Below are 22223 nucleotides of genomic sequence, written 5' to 3'. Positions count from 1 at the left end.
CCCTGTAGCTCAAGCTTTAATTATTCATCAATTAGCGTTTTCTCCCCCCCTTCTTTTTTTCTGAACTGATTTTTCATTCAGTTTGCAGAGATGTATGGTTCCCCTGCTGTTAACCAGTCCAAAGTCATTAGTTTCTGGCTTTGCAATTAAACCTGCTGCATTATTCATCAGGCCCAGCTCGTAGACTCTGCTCTGAGCTCAGGAGGCCTGCATGAGAAATTAATTTGCAGAGATGAAGTTTCCTCTCAGGTTAGAACAGATGCCATTGGCCCAAACAGAGGGTAGGTATGGAGTGCTTTTATTGTAGGGAATTATATTTTAGTGGCAAGAGTACATTTAAGAACTATAGAAATAGGGGAAATGTGAATGGAAAAAATTTCAAAATTGGACATAGCCTGCGGCGGAGTGTTTCAGATTACTTAAAAATGACTTTTAAAATCCACTGAGGAAATGTATAATGACTACGCATAATAGAGGTCCTATAGTCCACTTAAAAATGATTTAAATAAATCATTTTATTTCACTGTAATATAAAATTGGTTTTAATTTTTGCAAAGGTAGAGTATTAAAGATGTGCATGACATTTGAGTCTAGTATATAAGCATACTGGATTATGCATTATTGTTAGATTTCATTAAAAAAAAAGGAAGAAAGAAAGAAAAGACAGAAAGATTCACTTTTGCAGATAGCAATCTGTCAGCCAGATCAAATATTGTCAGTGATCAAATGTTGCCATCTGCTGGTGGATCGAAAAACATCAACTATTGATTCTTTATAATGAACGGAGATGTAAAAAATGATCATGATCAGTGAGGAGGTAAAAAAAAAAAATGCATTTTTAAATGGAATATAATCGTACAGGCCCATAGTACTGATGGTCATCTCTGTTGAAGCAGAGCTCTGACTGGAACAGACTGAGAGCTTCTCATCCCCATGTGCTGTTCAAAGACAAAAGAACAGACTCCCATTAGCTACTAAAGAAGAGTCTAAAATTCTCGTACTTTTATTGACATGCAATGTGGATCACACAGAGAAAAAAATAGTAACATATTGGCATTGTTGTTTTGGCTAATATTTACTAATCAGGGGCATTAAGTTAAATTGTGACCCTGTTAACATTTGTTGATGCAAATAACAAATGTTGTCTGTGTGCCTGAGGCATGATAAACAGCTGTTATGTAAGCGGAATTCAGCTGGTTGTCAAACAATTAAACTTTTATCAAATATCCTGATCAAAGCAAGGCCTGCCAATTAACTAAACTGTTTCCTTCAAAGAACCGTTCCTCTAATGTAAGAAACTGAAGAGATTTTTTAAATAGTATATTTTTATATATATATATATATATATATATATATATATATATATATATATATATATATATATATATATATATATATATAGTAAATGACGTAGTGAACAAAAGTTAACAATAATCCTATGAAGCCTTTTGATACGCAATTTTCTAAGGCATATAAATTACCAAAATGATCAAAACTTTGCTAGAAAATCTACTATATGATGCCTGCTATCACCTGATTGATAAGTTTAATCTTTTTCGCATGTCTTATATTATAAGTGCTATTTCAGGGTGAACAATCGGCTGAGGAAACATGATTATTTTTACTTTGCACATGTAATTTAAAGTACAGATCTAAATATAGAGTGACAACTGATATTTCAGTGTATTTTATGTGAGTAGTCTGCTGTTAAACAATCTCATAAAAGCGTAAACGAATAAAAAAAAGTTTCTTCATTTATTTTTGTTTTCATTACTAGAGTCTACTTAGAACCAGCTATATATTATTATGTTTCGGTATAATCATCTTATTTAATAAATAAATAGATACACATTGACAAAATGATTAGTAAATAACTAAAACGTTTAAATAAACAGCTGAAATGGCTGGCAGTTTGTCTAACTAACTTACACCAACTGGAAACACAGATGAACAGTTTCCAGCTACATCCAAGATCTTCACATTTTTGCATCCAAGAGCGCCCTTAGCAAAGAACAAACACTTAATGAACTAATGTGCATAAAAATTGAGTAAAGTAAGATGATAGTAGTCTGTCTTGCCTCTGGTAGTTCTGTCAGGTTGTTTCAGGCCAAGTACAATTTGCAAAGCTGTGGTAAACTGTAGCTTTCAAATAGCATCAAGAGTCTTGAGTCATCTCACCTCTTCATTTCTTCAGGAATGACCTTGATTCTATTGTGGTTCAAACTGAGAAGCTCAAGGTTTGGTAGACCCTCTGCAAATACATTCAAAACTACTGACCCACTTCAATAAAATAAACCTCAGAAACCAAGATGTTTGACACTTTCCTCAATTAGTGTACAAAATAGGAGCTAAAAAAAGTTCTTAAAATGTATTTTCTCTTTTAAATGGCTTTGTTTACATTATTATGTAATGGGAAAGTCATGTAGTAACAGGTTTGTATAAAAACAGCTTAACATTACATTATTGGGAATTTAAAATGAAAATTTGCTCTTATATAATAATGACTTGAATACCCATTGAATAGACTCTGTCAAAATGATGAAGTGATATGATTTTAACTGTTGTTTAGTCTAACCTCTGATGTGTTTCTGCTTTAAAGTGGATGACTATTTAACACAGAAGCTTTTCATTGATTTTAAGTTTCTTTATTTAGTTTCTTTATTTAACGGCATAAGCATGACACATCCAGCACCTCTTAGAGCAAATGACTTGCTGATATGCAGTTTTCCAAAAATAACACAATTTCTTTATAAATAACTCTGGCAAGCATGGACTGTTACATGAAGCTTGTCCACTGCAGTTGAAGTCACCAGCATGTTATTTCATCTTCCTCTGTGAGCATCCTGACCGAATCCACTGATCCTAGCAAAACGGAATCAAATTCCAGAAGGTCCACTTCTACAGGCTAATTATGCACAGATGCATATATTAATGTGTCAGTGATGGCTCAGCCCTCTTCCTCATTTGCCAAGTCTTTCAGAGGCTCCACAGAGTTGTAGTGTTCACCAAGTCCATAAGCATGCCGCATGTAACTGAAAGAGACAGTGAAGTGTGTTTTAGTACAGCAGCACAGAAATTTTTTGTACTAAATCTTATTTTTAAATAAATCAACATCTTCAGTTATTTACACGAGTGTGATTGGTGGCTTGTCATATTCTTCACCAATAATAATAGAGGGGGATTCTGCCTGAATGACTTCTATCGGTAGCTGGAGGACCTGTGAAAGGGCTTTTAACTGTCATGGAGAAAATATGAAAAGCACTGTTAATAAAAAAAAATGTATATGACTTTTTTTTTTTTTTAAATGGTTTATTGTCTGGTATTATTACCTCTAACTGACCGCCCCAAGCAGCTGTGTCTGCAACATCATTGCAGTATTTCTCAAACTCATCTAAAGGAAAAACCAATCCAGAGTTAACAATAAAATCCAATCATATCATGAAACTTAATGATATACTTCTGCTCTTATCCATTCAAAACATTGGGATCAGGAAGATTTTTTTATTTTTATTTTACAAATTAAAAGTTTTATTTAGCAAGTAAATATTTATTTAAACAAAAGTGAGTGTAGAGACATTTAAAATGAGATAAAAAAACATTCTATTTCAAATAAACACTGTTCTTCTGAACATTCTATTACTGTTTTCAACATTTAAATAATAAAAAATTCTTAAGAAGCAAATCATCATATTAGAATCAGTGATTTCTGATGGTTCATGTGACACTGAAACTGGAGTAATGACTGCTGAAATTCAGCTTTACCGTCACAGGAATATATAACTAATAATATATAATTATAAATATGTAATATTTATAATTTTTGTTTGGATCATATTCTGAAGTGTATGGCTTTCACCTGCAGTGTACATGTCTCCTGAATTGGGGTCAGTGAGGAACGGAAGAAAGTCATCTGCGTGGCTCCTCATATACTGAGCTGTTTGAGCCCGAAGCTCTTTAAGGCTGCGAGGGGCGCCTCGCTCCGTCAGCTGATCCTCCACGGCGCGGTACATGCAGTGACCGTCAGAGGAGATCTCTCTGATCTGCAGCTGCCTCTCCATCAGCTTCTGGCTCAGCTTCAGACCCTCCTGATGACGGGAGCCTGCGAGGTTCTCCACTTCTGCCTCAGCAATCCGACTCTCCCGCTCCTTCTCAAGAGCAGCCTTTTTGTCCTAAATACACCAAGAATTTTTTTGCATCCTTAAAAGAGACTTTTAACTACAGCCACCAAAATGGAATAGAACTTACCCGTCTCTTCTGGGCTTTAGATGTCCGAGTTTGCTTGCTTGAATCCGTTTTTTCCTCATCATCTACCAAACCGACGGAATCCATTGCGTTTGAAACCTCCTCCACCTGTGAACAATCCATGATTGTAGAAGTGAGCTGCACTCATATGTATCTCTACTTGACAGTTTCTAGATAGTGTGTTTGGACATCTAACAACATCATAGTTAGACTTACTGAGGAAGAGTCCTGAAGTTGTTTGAGCTCATTGTCATGTTTTTGAGTGAGTTCAGCCTCTAGTTTGGCAATGTCTTCTGTCAGCTGTTTCCTCCTCTTCTTGTCATTTTTGGGAACGGCATTTTTCATAATTTGTATTTTTGCTACGACACACAAAAAAACGACATCTATATTTAGTATGCACTATTACACATTTGTGTTTCGTTTATATAATCATAGTCTCATACATATTTATAGATGTATTTTTATCTGAGACATATTGTCTTACCTTGCAGGTCTTTCTTTTCCTTGCGATGCTGTTTGGCTAACAGCTCCTCTGCGGTCTCCACTTCCTCCATGTCAAAACTGACAAAATACTCAGAGCAGTAAAATGTTTGCTAAAACGGACTTATAATACATATAATATTCATTTCCACCAGTTTCAGATATTGCGCTGCAAGTACTGAATCAGCTCATACAAAATCAATTGATTCTCAGTTCAAATGATCTATTCTGCAAGTCAAGCGCATGGATTCAAAGGGAACACAGAAACTGAACACATCCGGTAAAATAACATGTCAAAATAAAAGTCTTAGATACTTAGACTGTTCTTCTCTGGTTATTTTAATGGAATGGTATAAAGTGATATAATAAACATTAAATCACACTAATATAAACCAGCAATTAACGCAGCGCCTCAAAACCAGTGTCTTATTTTTTGCCCTGATTTATTTTGAAATCGTTGTCAAGTTGCCATGACCTCTTATTATAGGAAACTTGAGCTCCTTTATCCTTAAATTAACTTATAAAAATAGACAGTCGCTGGTTTAGGGGTCAGTTCCAAGATACAACCGAATTTTGAGATTTCTAACGTAAGTGTTGGTCCCCTAGCACAAAACAAAAAATTACAGTTAAAGTTAGTAGCAGTTATAGCCGTTATATCTCCACCTGCAGTATCCAGCTGAACTCGAAATAATGTCATTAGTCATTTTTAAGTCTGTACAACCCTGTCCTCTAGGTTCAACGACGCGTAAAAAAAACTATAAATAACATTAAAAATCTTGTTGCACATTTTTGGGGGTTGTTTAATTGTTCTGTGTTGCTTGTTTTTCAAGTGAAATCTGGCAACACGGCGAGACGGAGCTAATCGAAAATGTTCGTTCTAACTGCAACTGATCGACACACTCAATGTGATTACAATGTCTAGCGTGCAATGCAGATTGACAGTTTTAGCATACTGGCTCTAATAGCATAGAATTACTGAAATAAGGGATCGTTTGTAGTAGAAGCGAGGTATCTGCAACCTCGCAGGAAATGTTGGGAAGCCAAGGAATTCAACCTGTCACGCTAGTCTTCAGTAACTCCAAGAACTGCTTTCTTCAGCTGTCATCAAACTTCGCCACTCATCTCTGTCTTCATGAGGTTTGTATCCAGCTAGCTGCTGCCAGTTACCAGTCTACTACTGTACTTTCATCAAATTCAAAGTGCTGAGAGTCATGCGACACTAATGTGATGTCAGAACCAGATCCTGGAGCTGTCCTGGGGTGTTTCTGCACCCGTGTTCCTCAGCTGGATCAGCTCCAGGTCTTCAGGTCCACAGGATAGAGTGGAGATCAGCAGACAACTGGGAGAGAAACTTGGGCTCAAGGAGGGAGAACAGGTTTGTCACTCAAATCCGTTCAAATCAATGGGAACCAAAAATGTTTTGTCACCAACATTCATCTCAAGATTACTTAAAAATATTTAAACAAGACAAAACATCCATTCAAAAATGAAGAGTTTAACCTGTTTTAGTTAAGTTAAAAACCTGGATTTATGAGGGAGGTAATTGTTAAGGTGGGGATAAAAGGGTTGAGGACCAGTGAAGATGCATGTGATGTGTTGTAGGGGTATCTGCGGCCGTGTCTTCAGGTGCAGTCAGTGCAGCAGGTGTTCGTAGAGCCTCTGTCTCCAGATGACTGGGAGATCCTGGTGAGTTCACCGTGCCATCATTTAACTCAGTCTCTAGGAGATGTTTAGCTGATATACGTCCTTTAATGCAAATTTCCAATATTGTTATATTTTTCTTATTTTTCATATTCATTCATACAGTATATTTATTGTGAGTTATTCTTTATCATTCTTTTATTTTTATACTCCACATTGTATTCATATTACTGTTTCATGTTATTTTACGTTACTCGTATACTCCAGTATTAGACATTTATTCTCTTTTATTGTTTTTGATTCCATTTATACTCGTATTCCATTGACATAGTAAAGCATCAACATGTAAAGGTACATCTTGTGATTAGAAAGTGTTTATAGGATGATTGAAACTTTTTTTCAGCAAAAAAAACAAACAAATTATATATGCAAGGATGTTTTGCTAAATTTGTCTTCTCTGTTTTTCTGGGGACTAAGATGTTCTGGGTGTAAAAAGAAAAAAACAAAAACCACAACCCCATCTTTATTTTTATCTGATCTTATCTATTGCATTTCATTGTCATGTCAATGCGACCAAGCTTTGACTTCAAGCTAATTTAAGTGATGGAAAATATTCGTAGATGGAGCATCTGGCATCTATCGATTGGACATAAACATCTCGTGATGTTGTAAGAGGATGTAAGTCTAGTAGTGGATATATTTGTCCAATTGGCTTTTCTCTTCCTGTTATTACATGCTCCAAAAACCTTTGTCATTTGGCTTCTGAAGATTATTATACTTAGATTTTAGATTACTGTTTTACATTTTTTTTTGCAGAATATACTCAGTTTGGATTTTGTATTCATTTTTAATCTTTTCCTTTTATTAATTCATTTTCATTATTATTATCATTTGTAATTATCTGTTATCATTTATGTCTGCCTGGATCTCTCCATGTTCTACTTGCATCAAAATGCATATAAAAAAAAAATAAAAAAAATGTCTGGCTCCTTTCTGATATGTCATTTTTCCTCACTGATCCTGGTTTATTTGAGAATTCATCAGATAACAGAAGTAAAATGGGTTGTGAATGTCTCTTCGGTTTAATATCTGGTTGAACTTTGTTCCAGGAGCTGCACAGCGTGGCTCTGGAGCAGCGACTCCTGGATCAGATCCGAGTGGTCTTCAGTGAGGGGGTTTTTCCTGTGTGGGTGGACCAGCACACTGTCATCTATATCAGGATTGGTCAGTCAGCCCTATTTTTTAAAGGCAAGTCATACAGAAGTTGTTGTTGGGTATGAACTGATCTATTCACATGAATGATTCTATGTTTTTTAGCATCCCTCTCTCCCTCTGTTCCATTCGGCCGACTGGAGAAGTTCACAGAGCTTGTTGTCACCCCAAAACTACATCCAGGAGGTGAACAACTGCTCCGCACTCGATCAGAAGAGCCAGGCCAATATCTACAACACCAGAACATTGACGTCACGTCTTCCTCCAGCTCAAAAGTCCATCAGGATCCCCTCAGTGAACATCTGGAGAGTCAGAATGAAGCTCATTGGGGAGGAATAGCTGACCTGAAAACCCTGGTTAGATACCTGTTTAGAGGAAGATTTGAGCCTGCAAAAGAGCATGTCGCAGTTCCCACAATTCCCACCATCCTGAAAGACTGTATCCTCCGGACCTGTGGAACCCCTCCTAGGTCTGTCAGCCATCTAGGCTCATGTCACGGAGATGTCCATATACTGCCATGGAACCTGCAAGAGCAAGAGAACTGGAATCCAGGGCAGTCTGCTCTAACATACGGCAGGCTTTCAAAGATCCTTTCTCCTAAAGAACTCGGGGAGAAAGTCAAGCAGGCCATGGAGAAGAAGAAGATCAGAGATGGACCTCACAGAGGGAACGACGCAGAGGAACATAAGGAGAACGCTGTTGTGGTCAGGATGCTTTGTCACAATATAAAAAGGCTGCAGCAGGACCAGAAACTCAATAAATGTGAAGACATTTACTCTGGGAGAGTTTGGGTAAGTTATCCCATTCAAGTTCAGTTAGAAGTTTTCATAGAAATATTCTTTATCACCATTAATTTCTAGGAACGAGATCTTTTCACTCTGGCCAGTAGAGATCACTTAATAATCAACCAGAACACCATAGAAATTGAAAACACCTTCGCAACCATCTGGCAATGCGCTGTTAAAAGCATTATTGTTTAAAATGATTTTTAATGTGTTTGTATTATTATTTCAAAATATTAAGAACCTATGCATATATGTACAACAAAATATAGGCTAATTTGTTCTTGATTTTGTTGTAAGGGAAACAGGTCAATTTAGCTCAAAGGGAATCATTTAAGATTTTAAAGGGAATTTGAACAGAATCACTGTTTCACGGCTGGTCACGGAGACGCGCCTGCGGTTCAGTGAACTAGCCGTTTAACATCAAATCTGCGCTGGATACTAATATCCAAACTATAGTGAAACACTATCAATTAGCACAGTAACAAGATCGGCAGTTTAAGACATTAACTTGTAAGCACAAAACACAAGATACTTCTTTTTTAGATAAATCTAAGACATATAAACTAATCTAACACATAAACGCACGCACACACACATTCACACAAGTTGCAGGAAGGTCGAAAGTTAAGGAAAGATGAGTTTAAGAGAATGGAAATATGGAATCCCAAGTTTACAGCAATACGTTAAATTGCATAAACATGAACAACCATCAATCACGTAATTAGCGCTCGCATTGAGTTCCTCAATGGGGTTAAAATTATATTAGATACACCAGCACAACAAATATCTGGGAATACGTTGCCTTCGTTTGCTGTGAAAGGGACTCCCGTTGAAAGGGGTATCCCGGTGTCGCTGATTGGCTGGAAGTTCAGTTGGCTGAAGTGACGTCTTGGGGAGCCCGTGCTTGGGCGTTGGCTGAAGCTGGAGTTGTGTGGCTGGTTGGAGTTCAAACGCGCAGACGAGGTCGACGTTACAAAACTTAACTCAGAACACGAAACTCTCAAACGGAAAAGAAAAGAAATAAAGTTTGACGAGACTAGGTTGTGTTCCTTCTCATCGTGGCATAGTAGCAGCAGGCAGGCCGAAGCACGCAGGAACCGCGCTCAAACAGTGATGACTAAACCACATAGCTAGAAGCTACAAGCTAGCAGAAGCATAGCTAGAGACTAGAAACAGACATGGCTAATAGCAGCAGCAAGGGACTAAAAGCAGACTAAAAGCAAGGCATGACTGATAGCACAAGCAATGCTCGAACTTAAAAGCAAAATTTCATGGGGTCCAAAGTATTTAAACTTCCTTGTGGGCCACCCCTCAAATGTTGCCTTGACCAATCAGATATGGTCTTGGCTCAGGGGATCATAAATCATTTGTTTATCTTACCAAGCATGTGGTTCTTGCCTCACAGGATCTAATTTTGGACATGATTCCTATAACACAATTATGATATATTTTACAAATAAATGATTGTCAGGACAACATCAAGCAAGAAAATTCGATTATATCAATACTAGACATGACTATGTATCCTATAGTTATCAAAAGACATACACAATAAGTGATTATACATGATAGTCAAATGTGTGGGTTACACATAAATGAATATGGAGTTAAGCAATGGAACGATTCAGTTATAAGTCTTTTTGAGTTCATTCTGGTCCATATATAATGTACAAAAAGCAGTTTCTTTGCCATTCTCTGGCAAAGGGACTTTTCTGTGAAGACAAAGGTTTAAAGCCCTTCCCCCTTAGGAATTTCAGTCTGGTTCTGCCTGATGGGGGAAGTCAATGCAAGTATTTAACATGATCTCCTGGGTTTACATGTGATGTCCTGCATTGCATCTCAATCACGAACAATAAATTTGACAATCTCTTCTTCGAATTAAAATTGTCAATAATTGTTCTATTGGTGTTAATGTTGAAAGCTGTTGTGTGAACAAGTTGGTTGGTTGGTTATCTTGCTTGGTTCTTGTGGCACTAGAACTGATTTATGACTTCCTGAGGAGTTCGGCTCTCGTTTCAATGCACACAGCTCTGATAGACTCTTTGATTTGTCTAGTTCGACTCATTTCTGCTACATTGTGCATCTCCAGTCAAAAAAGTCTAGTTACCTTTTTTGTTGCAGATCCCAAAGGTGCTGCAGAGGCGTTTGAGGATAGACCCTCGTTCAGCTGTGAGGATTCAGCCTTTAAAATCAAAGCCAAGAGTTGCAGAAGCAGTCATGGTGCAGCCATTAAAACCGATGGTATGTTTTTCTTTCAGACGTAATGCTTTCTGTTGTTAGATAATGAAATTGCCGTATTATAAACTTATTTCCTTTCTGTTTGCAGGCAGAGAGTGAAAAGGAAGAAGATATTCAGACTGCATTCCTCAACTGGTTACATGCTCAGAGCCATCAGCCTTTGAGCTGTCTGACAGGCCGCACTAACATCATCGTCTTACCCTGTGCTGAAGGTGTGAGGAACAACCATCAGAATATGTGTTTCCAATCATATTACTATTATTGCAGACTAACCTGGGTTTCTCTCTTCTCAGGAAAAGAAGAGTTTGTCTTGACTGTGCTGAAACCAGAGCAACAGCAAGAGGATGAAATGTTCTTTCTTTCAACCAGTTTACTAAAGAAAACAAATGTGCAGGTATAAAGTCACATATCATTTTTAGAGATTTTTTTTTTTTCCTTCTCAACAAACCAGCTCAATCTCTGTTTAGACTTTCAGAGAGCCGCATGCTTCTGACCACAGCGGCTCTGATAATGATACTGAAGATCCACATCTTGGCTTTCCCTCGCTCAGCTCTCTTGGGTATGATTGCATTCTTTTCACAAACTGGAAATATCAATGTATTTTTTTTTATATTCTTAGCAGCAAACAAGATTGACTTTCTGATGAGTTGGTGTAGCCTTTCTTTGTTGTTTGCGATTGTTGAATGTGTTTGCTCAGTGGGGTAGAGGACATCAGTAGGTCAGCTTTCGAGCACATCTCTCACGCTCTAATGGGAGGTCCTCTCTCGCGTGAGCTGGTCTCCACAGGACGGGGACTGAGGGGCGGAGCTCTGCTCATCACAGGTGCAAAGGTAACCTTCAGACATGTATGCCACAGTCCTTTCAAAGTCAGATGTGAGAGAGTTGATGTCTCTCCTTATTCATTAAGACAATGCTAGTAATTGTTTTGCAGGTGCTCAGTTATCCACAAAGAACATTATTCAAGATTTATACATCACAGATCTGGTTTAATTATCATTTAATGTAGGGAATTGGATTCATTGATGTATTTGACTAGTTTAAAAGTGAATCGGCAAATATTGAATAACTGTGTGTACACACACTTTTTTTGTTTGACTTTTGTCAGAAGTTTGAAAGTTGGAATTGGAGTTGAATGGAAAGAATGTAGCATTAGCTTCCAAGCACTTGATAACTTTACAATGTTACTTGTACAATAAGATAATCAAATATTATGAAAGTAAAGAATGAATAAATAGATAGTACAAGGTATCTGTGATAAATTTCCTGCATTTCCCCACAGGGCAGTGGAAAATCTTCTCTCTCCAGAGCACTCTGTCGAAAGGCCAGTGAACAGCTAGATGCCCATGTTCAAGTTGTGTACTGCAAGACACTGAAAGGTAGGCAAGAAAATAAGATTGACCAGTTTTGCTGTGCATTTTAATTTAACTTGAAAGAATTTTCTCTTTTATTTACATGACATTTCTTAATGAATTCTTTCATTCTTACGAATGAAATTCCTAGGTAAGAGAGCAGACACAATCAGACAGAGGCTGGAAGAGGTTTTTGAGCAGGCGGTCTGGAGACAGCCCTCAGTGGTACTGCTGGATGACCTTGATCACGTGACCGGAGCCGCAACCTCACCTGAGCACGAGCATGGGCCAGAGGCAGTGCTGCGCCTGCACATCGCACAGAGTAAGTGATCATAACAGACATGCCTGACTCTACATCAGGATCTCTGTGAGCATTGACACCTTCGCTCTGCATGTTCTCCTCAGGTCTGAGGGATTTGGTGGATGAGATGGTGGTGCGCTCCAGTCTCGTAGCTCTGATGGTCACAGCACAGAGTGAACATGGCCTTCATCAGACTCTGACTGCGGTGCAGGGTTCACACTTCTTCCAAAGTTTCTGCAAGATCCCAACACCAGATCAGGTGGGTTTATATAACTGCAGTGTAGGGCTGCATGGTTTGAGTAAAAACATTTAATTGTGTGTGTGTGTGTGTGTGTTTTTTTTATTGTTTTTTGTTTTTGTTTTTTTATAGTGATTTTTAAATGTGTGTGTTTTTTTTTAATACAGAAAAGCGCTAGGTTAATACAGAAAAGCTCTAGGTTTGATGTGCTTGGGATTTTTGTTGAAGGGTTTTGGAATTGTATAATTTTGGGATTATTTTGGGATTATATATCAATATCAGGCCCGTAGCCAGCTATGAGGTCACCGAGTTCCGGACCTCTGTAAATCTTTCATGTCCAGAAAAAAAAATGTGATCTCTGTATGACTAATTTGCTGTTAAACTCCTCATATGAATTTCTGCACAACAAGTATATTTAGACAGTTTGCAACATTTTAAATGTTTAGCGTCTGTGGTTATGACAGTGATCGTTGAGAGACGCTGCCGGAGTTTACAAATCTTCTTAAGAGAGTCTCTTGTGTTGCCAGATCCAGCTATTATGAGCTTTTTTGGACTTGTCTTTTCCACTTATTTTACACTTTAGAAAGTTAATAAGGTAGGAAGTTGCAGTTTAGGTTCAGCAATATCTTTATCTTATCTTGACCTATTCTAAACAGCTTTGTAGGTCTTTGTACAGATATCAGAAGGATCCCAGGGTAAGGAACTAGTGGATAGTTTATTTTTAATGGCATCCCGGATCGTGTCAAAGGATTGTTTGGAGGATGTTGCTTTGTAAACAAGGCACAGTGTTATGGAGAGTTCACAAAGAAACATTTGAGGAAAGATGAAGCGGTACTAGATCTGACTGCAGCTTCATCACAAACTGTTTTCATAATGCTTCGTCTGGAAATGACACTTTTTTTTTCATATCAAAACTCCATGCAGGGGACGTAGATACTGTTTCCTATGTATTGATGTTAGCCATAACAGTGGCTGATTCCTGAGAAGCATTAAAGGGCCCACTCCTTAAAACAGTCATTTTAGAGAGCGGGTCAGAATTAGGGTTAAAAATAATCATTTTAATTTTAATTCACATTAGTTTTTTTGTGTGTGCAAACACTTTATTAACATAATAAGTAAACCTCAAGGAACATATCAAAATGATAATAATCCATGACATGACCCCTTTAAAATTACAATTCTAATATTAATGACTTTCAATTTCACATGATGCCAAGTCTCAATTTCAGTTTTATTTCAATGAATCATGCAGCCCTACTGCAAAAGAAATTGAGCATGCATTCCAAGGTATAATGAACACTTTATTAAAAGCGGAAGTTGCTGGTTTTGCTAGTAGATTAGCTTTGTTTGTGATGTTTCTGTTATTAAATTCTTGCCAGAATAAGTTGCAGTGTTGACCAGACTTTATGCCCATAGTCAGAACTCTGACTACACAAGACTAGTTTTATTCTTGCTTGGTGTTTTATTTCCCCGCAGAAAATAGCGATTGTAATATGATGGTTTCTCTTTATAGACTCAAAGGGTTGCGATTCTAAGGTCTTTAATAGCCAAAAAGAACTCCCAGAACTGTCAGACTACTCTTGACCTAGACAGTGTTGCCAGAGAAACAGAAGGATTCATGCCACGAGACCTGCACCTGCTTCTGGAGAGGGCCATCCATGCCAACACTCTACACAGCAGGAACAATGGCAGCTCTGAAGGCGAGTGCTTCATCTAGTTTTATATCTTTCTAGGATTCAGCGGTTTTGCTGAAATCTAAGCTTCCTGCTTTCACAGATCTGAACTATAAGGACTTCAGACAGGCCCTTCAGGGCTTCACCCCACCGTCCCTCTGGGGGGCTCAGCTGCAGACTCCCAGTGGGGCCGGCATGGAGCGTATCGGGGGACTTCATCAGGCACGTCAGCTCCTGATGGACATCATACTGCTGCCAGCTAAGGTACAGCTCCCCCTGTGCACAATATGTCCATTTTAGTGGAAGAATAAAATTCCAATATACGTACAAGAACAATTATCATAATAACTGTGTGTTGGAACAGTCCAAAAACAAGTAATGGTCTGTTGTGTCCAGTACCCGCTGCTGTTCTCCAGTCTGCCCATGCGTCAGTGCTCTGGTGTGCTGCTCTATGGAGCTCCTGGCACAGGCAAGACGCTACTGGCTGGAGCTGTAGCCAAAGAGAGCGGCATGAACTTCATCAGCATCAAGGTTAGGGGATGTGTGTGTACTGATATCAAAATAATGTACTGTATAAATATGTAATGTACAGTTATTTATATTTATGTATTGTGATGCAATGTGTTTTTCTCCAGGGTCCTGAACTTCTCAGCAAGTATATTGGTGCCAGTGAGCAGGCGGTTAGAGATGTGTTCCAGAGGTCTGTCCAAAGGCAGAGTCTGTTTTGTATGATATATACAGTGGTAGCAGTCCACTAGAGTCCTCACTGAATGTGTGTCTGTGTCGCTGCAGGGCTCAACTAGCTAAACCTTGCATACTGTTCTTTGATGAGTTTGACTCTCTGGCCCCTCGAAGGGGTCATGACAACACAGGGGTCACTGACCGTGTGGTTAATCAGCTGCTTACTCAGCTGGATGGAGTGGAAGGACTGACAGGTAATCAAATCTTTTACAGCAACGGCTAGAGGTTCTTCCGTTTTGACCTGGTTCATGGTGTCGGTTTGTTCATCTGTGTCCGAGTGGGTTGTTGACATATAACACATCCATGGACTTTTTTTTCCCCCCCAAATCAACAGCAGATTTTAGGTTATGATTAAAAGAACCAAAGACTTAAACTACTTCAGTCTGTGTGCATTGAATTTATTTAATACACGATTTTCACAATTTGCGTTGACACTGACTTCTCCGCGACATTCTAATTTAATGAGAAGCACCTGTATTAGGTAGTAATACAATTGATTAATATAAAAACTGTATAATTATATACCACAGGACTTGGACTTGTTGAAACTGCTTGAAATTGTATGTTAACTACCCAGGTCGTTCATTCAACAACTGTGAGAAGTTTCATGGTACAGTAGCTATGGTTATTGCTTATAGCAACTTCACAATCTTTATCAGTAAGAGAGATCAATCTAAAGATTGACGTGAAATACAGCCAAGTATGGTGACCCATACTCAGAATTCGTGCTCTGCATTTAACCCATCCAAAGTGCACTGCACACACACAGCAGTGAACACACACACACACACACACACACTGTGAACTGTGAGCAGCCATTTATGCTGCAGCGCCTGGGTAGCAGTTGGGGTTCGGTGCCTTACTCAAGTCATGGTATTGCCGGCCAGAGACTCGAACCCACAACCTTAGGGTTAGGAGTCAAACTCTCTAACCACTAGGCCATGACTTGTCCAGCATTTCCTTACTGAGACCGTAGAGCAAAGCCAGTTTTCAGGAGTGCATTTATGATCTGTAAAAGATTGCATTCTTGTTCTTGTGAGATTTCTGAAATCACTAGATAGTTTCTTATTTTTAGGGGTGTATGTGTTGGCTGCCACCAGTCGTCCTGACCTGATTGATCCTGCTCTATTAAGACCCGGGCGACTGGACAAATCTCTCTACTGCCCTCCTCCTGATCGGGTCAGCGTGGCATATATCAGCTTAACCTCTTTATACCTGTAACGTCAACAGTATACATTGACTGATTTATCTGTATATCTGATTTGATCTGTCCTTAAGGAGGCCCGGCTGGAGATCCTGAAGGCTTTGACTCATTCTGTGCCACTGGCTGCAGATGTGGACATGGAGCAGATTGCTGTGGCAACAGAGCTGTTCACTGGAGCTGACCTAAAGGCCCTTCTCTATAACGCTCAGCTAGAGGCGATCCACAGCAGCCTGGGGCCCAACATTCTCCATGTATGTTACACACAAACTCAAACACGCACACTCATACAGATAAAACCCTAACCCCAAGATTAGTAGCTAACCTATATGGATTTTTCAGTGGCTGATGTCCATATCTAAAGATCAGCGAACAATGGTCAACATATATACTGCTGTTCAAAAGATTGTTTTTGAAAGAAGTCTCTATTCATTTGGCCAAAAATACATACATATGTGAGATATAATTCCAATGTAAAATAACTGTTTTCTATTTGAATATATGTTCTAATGGGATTTATTTCTGTGATGGCAAAACTCAATTTTCAGCTTAGTACGTCTTTGGTAGATTTTCAGCTTACATGTGAAGCAGACTCTGTCTGTGTTTTATAGGATCTGGGCTCAGGGTCAGACAGTGATGTCAGCCTCTCCTCCCTGATCTTCCTGAACCATAGCAGCGGGTCAGATGACTCAGCTGGGGAGGGGGACACAGGGTTAGAGCACTCTATGGTTCTGCTGGACCCCAGTGAACTCCCACCTGAGGACCCACGCCACAACATCTGGCGCCTTTACTTCGGAAGCTCCTTTGAGTCTGAACTGGACAACCAGTCTCTGTCTGAACTGGTGGGACACTATATTTCCAAATGGACTTGTAATGGATTATTATTTACAATTGTGTATAAATCAGTGTTATAATATTTCAAAGGTCTTCTTGGTGTAATTGATTTAACACTTTTTAAACTGCTTATGAGACCGTGACGTTCGGTTTGCTCTGCTCCCAGAATTCACAGTGCCTGTCTGGACCGAATTCAACTGCCCCCGACCTGACAGGGGCATCGGTGAGGGATCCAAACTCCTGTCGTGCCCCAGTTTTTATGTCCTGTCTGCAGGACGGCTTTCAGGAACTGACACATGACCATTCAGAATGCCTCAGAGCAGAAGTCAACACTGTTAAGAACAGTTACCGCAGAAACCCAGTCAGTTACCTTTCTCACCCATCATTCATTCATCCATCCATCTTTATACATCAAATTTCCCATCTATCCATTGTAACATCTATCTGTCATACAGTTACTGTAATATACTGTAATATATATATATAGTATACATCTAGTTTTTGTGTAGTGTACATCCATCAATCCATACACGCATGCATGCATCCATCCATGGATATATGCCTCAGATTTTCACTTACTTCCAAAACATGCATGCATATATCCATCCCTCTATTGCTATTATCCCTATAGTTTTCACTTCCATCCATCCAGCAGAGGACTGTTTTAAGTGTGTGTAGCAGTGTATAGTCACTGCTCCTGCTCAGTAGATGAAATCTGCTGTTCTTCTGTGTTTATAGGATGAATCATCTCTGGTGCAGACTGGTCCCAGTAAACCTGGCTCTGTCATATGCCAAACTCACCTAATCTCCGCTTTGGCTAACACTCGAGCATCTGTCAGCAGAGAAGACTGGAAGAGATACAATGAACTGTGAGTTACACAGTGCTTCATTCACATAAATCACCTGAAATATAGTGTAAGCACTGTCACACCACTGCATTGCTAAATCACATATTTGTGTTGGTTTTCTCCTTCTGTTATGCAGATATGAGTCTTATGGAGCCTCAAAGGAAGGCAAGTCTCAGAGCACTGCTTCGTTTAAAGCAGGTCAGCGGGTGACATTGGCTTAATGAGAGACTTGCATAAATTATTACAGCTCAGGTCATTAAGAATGTGAAAATAATTTGCCTGAGATTCTTGTGTGTGAAACTTGGGTTTGTATCACATATTCATGTTTTTTTCTACTTCTCTTGCAAATGCATACTTATGACGTTTTGATGTTAAGCAGAGGAGGAATGAATCAGGATTTGACTTGAATTCAGTCACACTGAACAAATAATTTAAAGATGATTATGAAGTTCATCAAGTGATGTGTTTGCTAAATTTGCTTCGCTTCCGTAGGCAATATAATGTAAAAAATAAAAACAGAAAACAAATGTAATATATGTGATAAACCTTTTAATAAATGCCAATTCTACTGTGAATTATGATTTGTTGAATTTCTTCAGTACCTCTAATACACTGCACAAAAACATGACACGGTATAACTGGAAAGTAAATAGCAATAGAATTATAAATAATTGTATAGGTTTTTATTTTTACATCTACTGTGGTTGCTCTTTGTCCCAAGTAGCATCCTCGTGAAGTGATACTTACCATTACCTGCAGGTGGCAGTATAGTCCTACTCTCCAAGAGCCAGTTTCGTGTGTTGCAAAGTCTTATATGGATACTTCTCAATCTGTATTCAAAGACCTCTGTGTCCTTCTCTTTGTAGAAGAGAAGAATCTTCTATTTCATCAGCCATAACGCCCTCCGGCTTATTCTGTGGATAACTGACATCTGCAGACCCCCAGGATCTGAGTTCTCCCAAACTGATTTTTCAGTTTTTTCATAGTCTTCAGTTCCCCTTAGCACATGCCCTGGAGCTACAGCTGTCTCAGCACGTTTGATTATCATTAATTTTTCCAGCTCATTCTCAGTTTTGTCCTCATGTGAGCTGGATGTCCTTCTCACACATCACTGAACTGAATTCAGAGTTGCTGCAAGACACACCATGGCTCACACATATACGGCCTGATGCAGCACTTTCTGCTGAGTTAAATATAGCAGGCTTTGTTCTGGCCCCTGCTGTTAGTATTGTATGGGCTTGCGCTAAGGACCACATGAGCACGGAAGACCCATTCAACCAAATCTCGACCAAAACAGAGAAAACGAGTGACATCATGGACTCGGGATAGTATCAGTGTGTAATAAATTGTGATTTTAATCCTAAGTACAGCATTAACATAATGGAAGAACGGTTCTGATGCCTTGTGGACTATGCATAGAATTAGAAAAGCTAGCTATTCCTCCTCAAACTATCTGTTTTTACCTCAGTTTGTTCTTGATCTTTCCTCAAAATGCTTGTTGAAGCAAACTGCCAAAATCAGCCTTTCATATCAGGAGGGTTGTGGGCCTATTTTTCTACCCTCAGCAGTTCCCTGATCTCTGAATTTTAACACAGGCTTTGAAACAAAAGCCCAGTAGGCTAACGTCTGAAGGGAGCTCTTGTGCAAAGCATGAGTGTGAAGATTCATTTTAAGATAGACGTATTATATTGATAAAATAAGGCCCTCATATTAAATGATTGGTTCACCAATAGATCTAATTCTGTCATCATGAACTCACCCTCATGTTGTTCCAAACCTGTAAAAAAAAATTAAATTAGGATATTTTACAGAATGCCTTCTAGATGGCAGTAAATTATTTACGTGAATTCAACTCCAGAAGCGTCGGTGTTGTTTGCACCTGGTCATTTCATGCGTTTTCGCTCATCGATCAGATATCTGTCTGATTCCATTTAAACTTGGCCACAAAACTTGGTGTCAACGCAAAACGGATGTTAAATCCGATTTTAAATTCCCGCGCTATATTTAAATGTAACGAAGTTCACGTCAATGAAACCAAAGGCTGCATTTAATTATCAGTTCATTTTTCAAGATCAAAGAGAGTGCGCAGCATCAGCACTGGAAAGATATGTTTATCTGACCTTTAATGAAGATGATTGTGTGTTGAGCGTCTGCGTCAGTTTCAGTCGCGAAGGTTAAGAGATGCTCAGCTATTCTTCCGCGGCGGTGCAAAGACACGAGCTGTTTGTTCACTAGTAATTTAGTTAACAAACGATACTTCAGTCAGAGCATGAACATCAATAAATACCGACTTTTATTTTGATATGTGATTTCAGAAGACTTGTAATACAGTGCACGAGTCATGTGGACATTTACAAATTTAATATTGCTTTTATTGGTCTTGTCGCCAATGAAAATGAAATGAAAATGACATTTTGGAAATGTTACATTATTAATAACGGTAAGGTTTTTTTTTTTCTCGTCAGGCCGGTTAGCTCAGTTGGTTAGAGCGTGGTGCTAATAACGCCAAGGTCGCGGGTTCGATCCCCGTACGGGCCACAGAACATTTTGACGATGTGGGTAAATCATAAGTGTATAAAAACAGGTGTAAATACATGTATAAGAATAACGTTCAAATCTTGAAGCATTTTGTTGTCCGTTTCAAATTGGAACAGGATTTCTGAAGAAATCTGAAAACCACTGAGAACAGTGAAAGTGAAAAAGTGAATAGTGATAGCATTTTAAGTGGACCAAAAAAAAAAAAATTATTGTTGCACTAAGACAAGAACATTTTGGTTTTGGGACAACTTTGATTTATTCTCACAATATTCTCATGTGTATATTCTGATGACACCATGTCATTGTCTGTGAAAGTAGGCTTCCCCTAAATTGCCATGATAGTTCACTGCCCATTGCCAGTCCTTGATAGATTATTATTAATAATAATAAAGTTAAATACACAAGCAGGCATTTTTAAAGACATCTAGGTTAAGTTTCAGCCCCTTCTCACAAGACATTTCCATGTATAATATTACTTTATCAATGTTAGTAGCTTTTTTTAATTCTGTCTACAACACCAGCAATCCAAAGAATTATCTGTAGTGTTGCAGAACCTGCTGCGTGACACAGACTTTCAAATAAATCTGCCAATTGCCAAATAAGGGCCATTTAATTAACTTGCAAAGATTTCCATCTAACCCTTCCACTCCTCCCTCTGTCCAGGTTAAATCCATGGAAGAACTGCACACATTCATGGAACATTCTTCTCTCAGCAGAGAGTAATTTAAGCCTAATTGTTGCCATTTTTAAAACCAGAATTTAACAGATGATATGTAAGTGTAAAAGTGTTAATAAACGGTTTGTTTTTTTATTAAACACTTAGTGTTTGTGGGTAGCAATCCGCTTTCTTAGTTGTGTAATAGGGGAGGGACAAGGGTATAGACTTCTTCTGGATACCACTCATTCACAGTGGTTCCCACATGATCATAAATAATCTTTTACACAAAACATACAATACACAGTGTGTGTGTGTGTATATATATATATACAGTATTGTTCAAAATAATAGCAGTACAATGTGACTAACCAGAATAATCAAGGTTTTTCGTATATTTTTTTATTGCTACGTGGCAAACAAGTTACCAGTAGGTTCAGTAGATTCTCAGAAAACAAATGAGACCCAGCATTCATGATATGCACGCTCTTAAGGCTGTGCAATTGGGCAATTAGTTGAATTAGTTGAAAGGGGTGTGTTCAAAAAAATAGCAGTGTGGCATTCAATCACTGAGGTCATCAATTTTGTGAAGAAACAGGTGTGAATCAGGTGGCCCCTATTTAAGGATGAAGCCAACACTTGTTGAACATGCATTTGAAAGCTGAGGAAAATGGGTCGTTCAAGACATTGTTCAGAAGAACAGCGTACTTTGATTAAAAAGTTGATTAGAGAGGGGAAAACCTATAAAGAGGTGCAAAAAATGATAGGCTGTTCAGCTAAAATGATCTCCAATGCCTTAAAATGGAGAGCAAAACCAGAGAGACGTGGAAGAAAATGGAAGACAACCATCAAAATGGATAGAAGAATAACCAGAATGGCAAAGGCTCAGCCAATGATCACCTCCAGGATGATCAAAGACAGTCTGGAGTTACCTGTAAGTACTGTGACAGTTAGAAGACGTCTGTGTGAAGCTAATCTATTTTCAAGAATCCCCCGCAAAGTCCCTCTGTTAAAAAAAAGGCATGTGCAGAAGAGGTTACAATTTGCCAAAGAACACATCAACTGGCCTAAAGAGAAATGGAGGAACATTTTGTGGACTGATGAGAGTAAAATTGTTCTTTTTGGGTCCAAGGGGCCACAGGCAGTTTGTGAGACGACCCCCAAACTCTGAATTCAAGCCACAGTACACAGTGAAGACAGTGAAGCATGGAGGTGCAAGCATCATGATATGGGCATGTTTCTCCTAC

The 22223-nt window shown here is 38.7% G+C and overlaps 2 protein-coding genes and 1 non-coding gene across 4 annotated transcripts; 2 read left to right on the top strand and 1 right to left on the bottom strand.

Annotated features, from left to right (window-relative positions):
• Positions 1-2628: 2628 nt before the first annotated feature.
• On the bottom strand, positions 2629-4967 carry otud6b (OTU deubiquitinase 6B). 2 transcript variants are annotated; one of them, XM_026288943.1, is made up of 7 exons: positions 4727-4967; positions 4459-4601; positions 4246-4350; positions 3857-4169; positions 3330-3391; positions 3129-3235; positions 2629-3032 (listed from the first exon to the last, which is right to left on the bottom strand). In XM_026288943.1, exons 1-7 carry the CDS (start codon positions 4794-4796, stop codon positions 2948-2950), a joined length of 885 nt encoding a protein of 294 aa, XP_026144728.1. In that variant the 5' UTR covers positions 4797-4967; the 3' UTR covers positions 2629-2947. The 2 variants fall into 2 exon arrangements, with proteins under 2 accessions (XP_026144728.1, XP_026144729.1); XM_026288944.1 differs by having other exon boundaries at positions 3163-3235.
• Positions 4968-5228: 261 nt separating this feature from the next.
• pex1 (peroxisomal biogenesis factor 1) lies at positions 5229-18352 on the top strand. Its single transcript, XM_026288942.1, has 24 exons — positions 5229-5859; positions 5957-6097; positions 6325-6408; positions 7473-7587; positions 7681-8366; positions 10482-10601; positions 10687-10810; positions 10892-10992; positions 11066-11157; positions 11296-11428; positions 11878-11974; positions 12099-12269; positions 12353-12507; positions 14000-14186; positions 14263-14423; positions 14556-14690; positions 14795-14859; positions 14952-15094; positions 15976-16079; positions 16179-16355; positions 16713-16943; positions 17102-17296; positions 17674-17804; positions 17920-18352. The coding sequence occupies exons 1-24, from the start codon at positions 5752-5754 to the stop codon at positions 18002-18004; spliced, it is 3741 nt and encodes a 1246-aa protein (XP_026144727.1). The 5' UTR covers positions 5229-5751; the 3' UTR covers positions 18005-18352.
• A 1895-nt stretch (positions 18353-20247) lies between these two features.
• trnai-aau (transfer RNA isoleucine (anticodon AAU)) lies at positions 20248-20321 on the top strand. The gene has a single exon. It is a non-coding gene; the product is annotated as a tRNA-Ile (tRNA).
• Positions 20322-22223: the final 1902 nt, after the last annotated feature.

The sequence above is a fragment of the Carassius auratus genome, chromosome 19 (assembly GCF_003368295.1).
Source record: "Carassius auratus strain Wakin chromosome 19, ASM336829v1, whole genome shotgun sequence".
Lineage (NCBI taxonomy): Eukaryota > Metazoa > Chordata > Actinopteri > Cypriniformes > Cyprinidae > Carassius > Carassius auratus.
The sequence above is the reverse complement of the archived record's forward strand: the minus strand, read 5'-3'. Positions and strand labels throughout refer to the sequence as shown.

What these genes read in the sequence shown, in the direction of transcription:
- pex1 (XM_026288942.1), top strand. Translation starts at nt 5,752, where the DNA reads ATGTTGGGAAGCCAAGGAATTCAACCTGTCACGCTAGTCTTCAGTAAC. An exon ending in CTCATCTCTGTCTTCATGAG is followed by an intron (nt 5,860 to 5,956) that starts GTTTGTATCCAG and finishes ATGTGATGTCAG; the next exon opens with AACCAGATCCTGGAGCTGTC. An exon ending in GTACTGCAAGACACTGAAAG is followed by an intron (nt 11,975 to 12,098) that starts GTAGGCAAGAAA and finishes TGAAATTCCTAG; the next exon opens with GTAAGAGAGCAGACACAATC.
- otud6b (XM_026288943.1), bottom strand. Translation starts at nt 4,796, where the DNA reads ATGGAGGAAGTGGAGACCGCAGAGGAGCTGTTAGCCAAACAGCATCGC. An exon ending in AACTTCAGGACTCTTCCTCA is followed by an intron (nt 4,351 to 4,458) that starts GTAAGTCTAACT and finishes GATTGTTCACAG; the next exon opens with GTGGAGGAGGTTTCAAACGC. An exon ending in AAGCCACCAATCACACTCGT is followed by an intron (nt 3,033 to 3,128) that starts GTAAATAACTGA and finishes TGTCTCTTTCAG; the next exon opens with TTACATGCGGCATGCTTATG.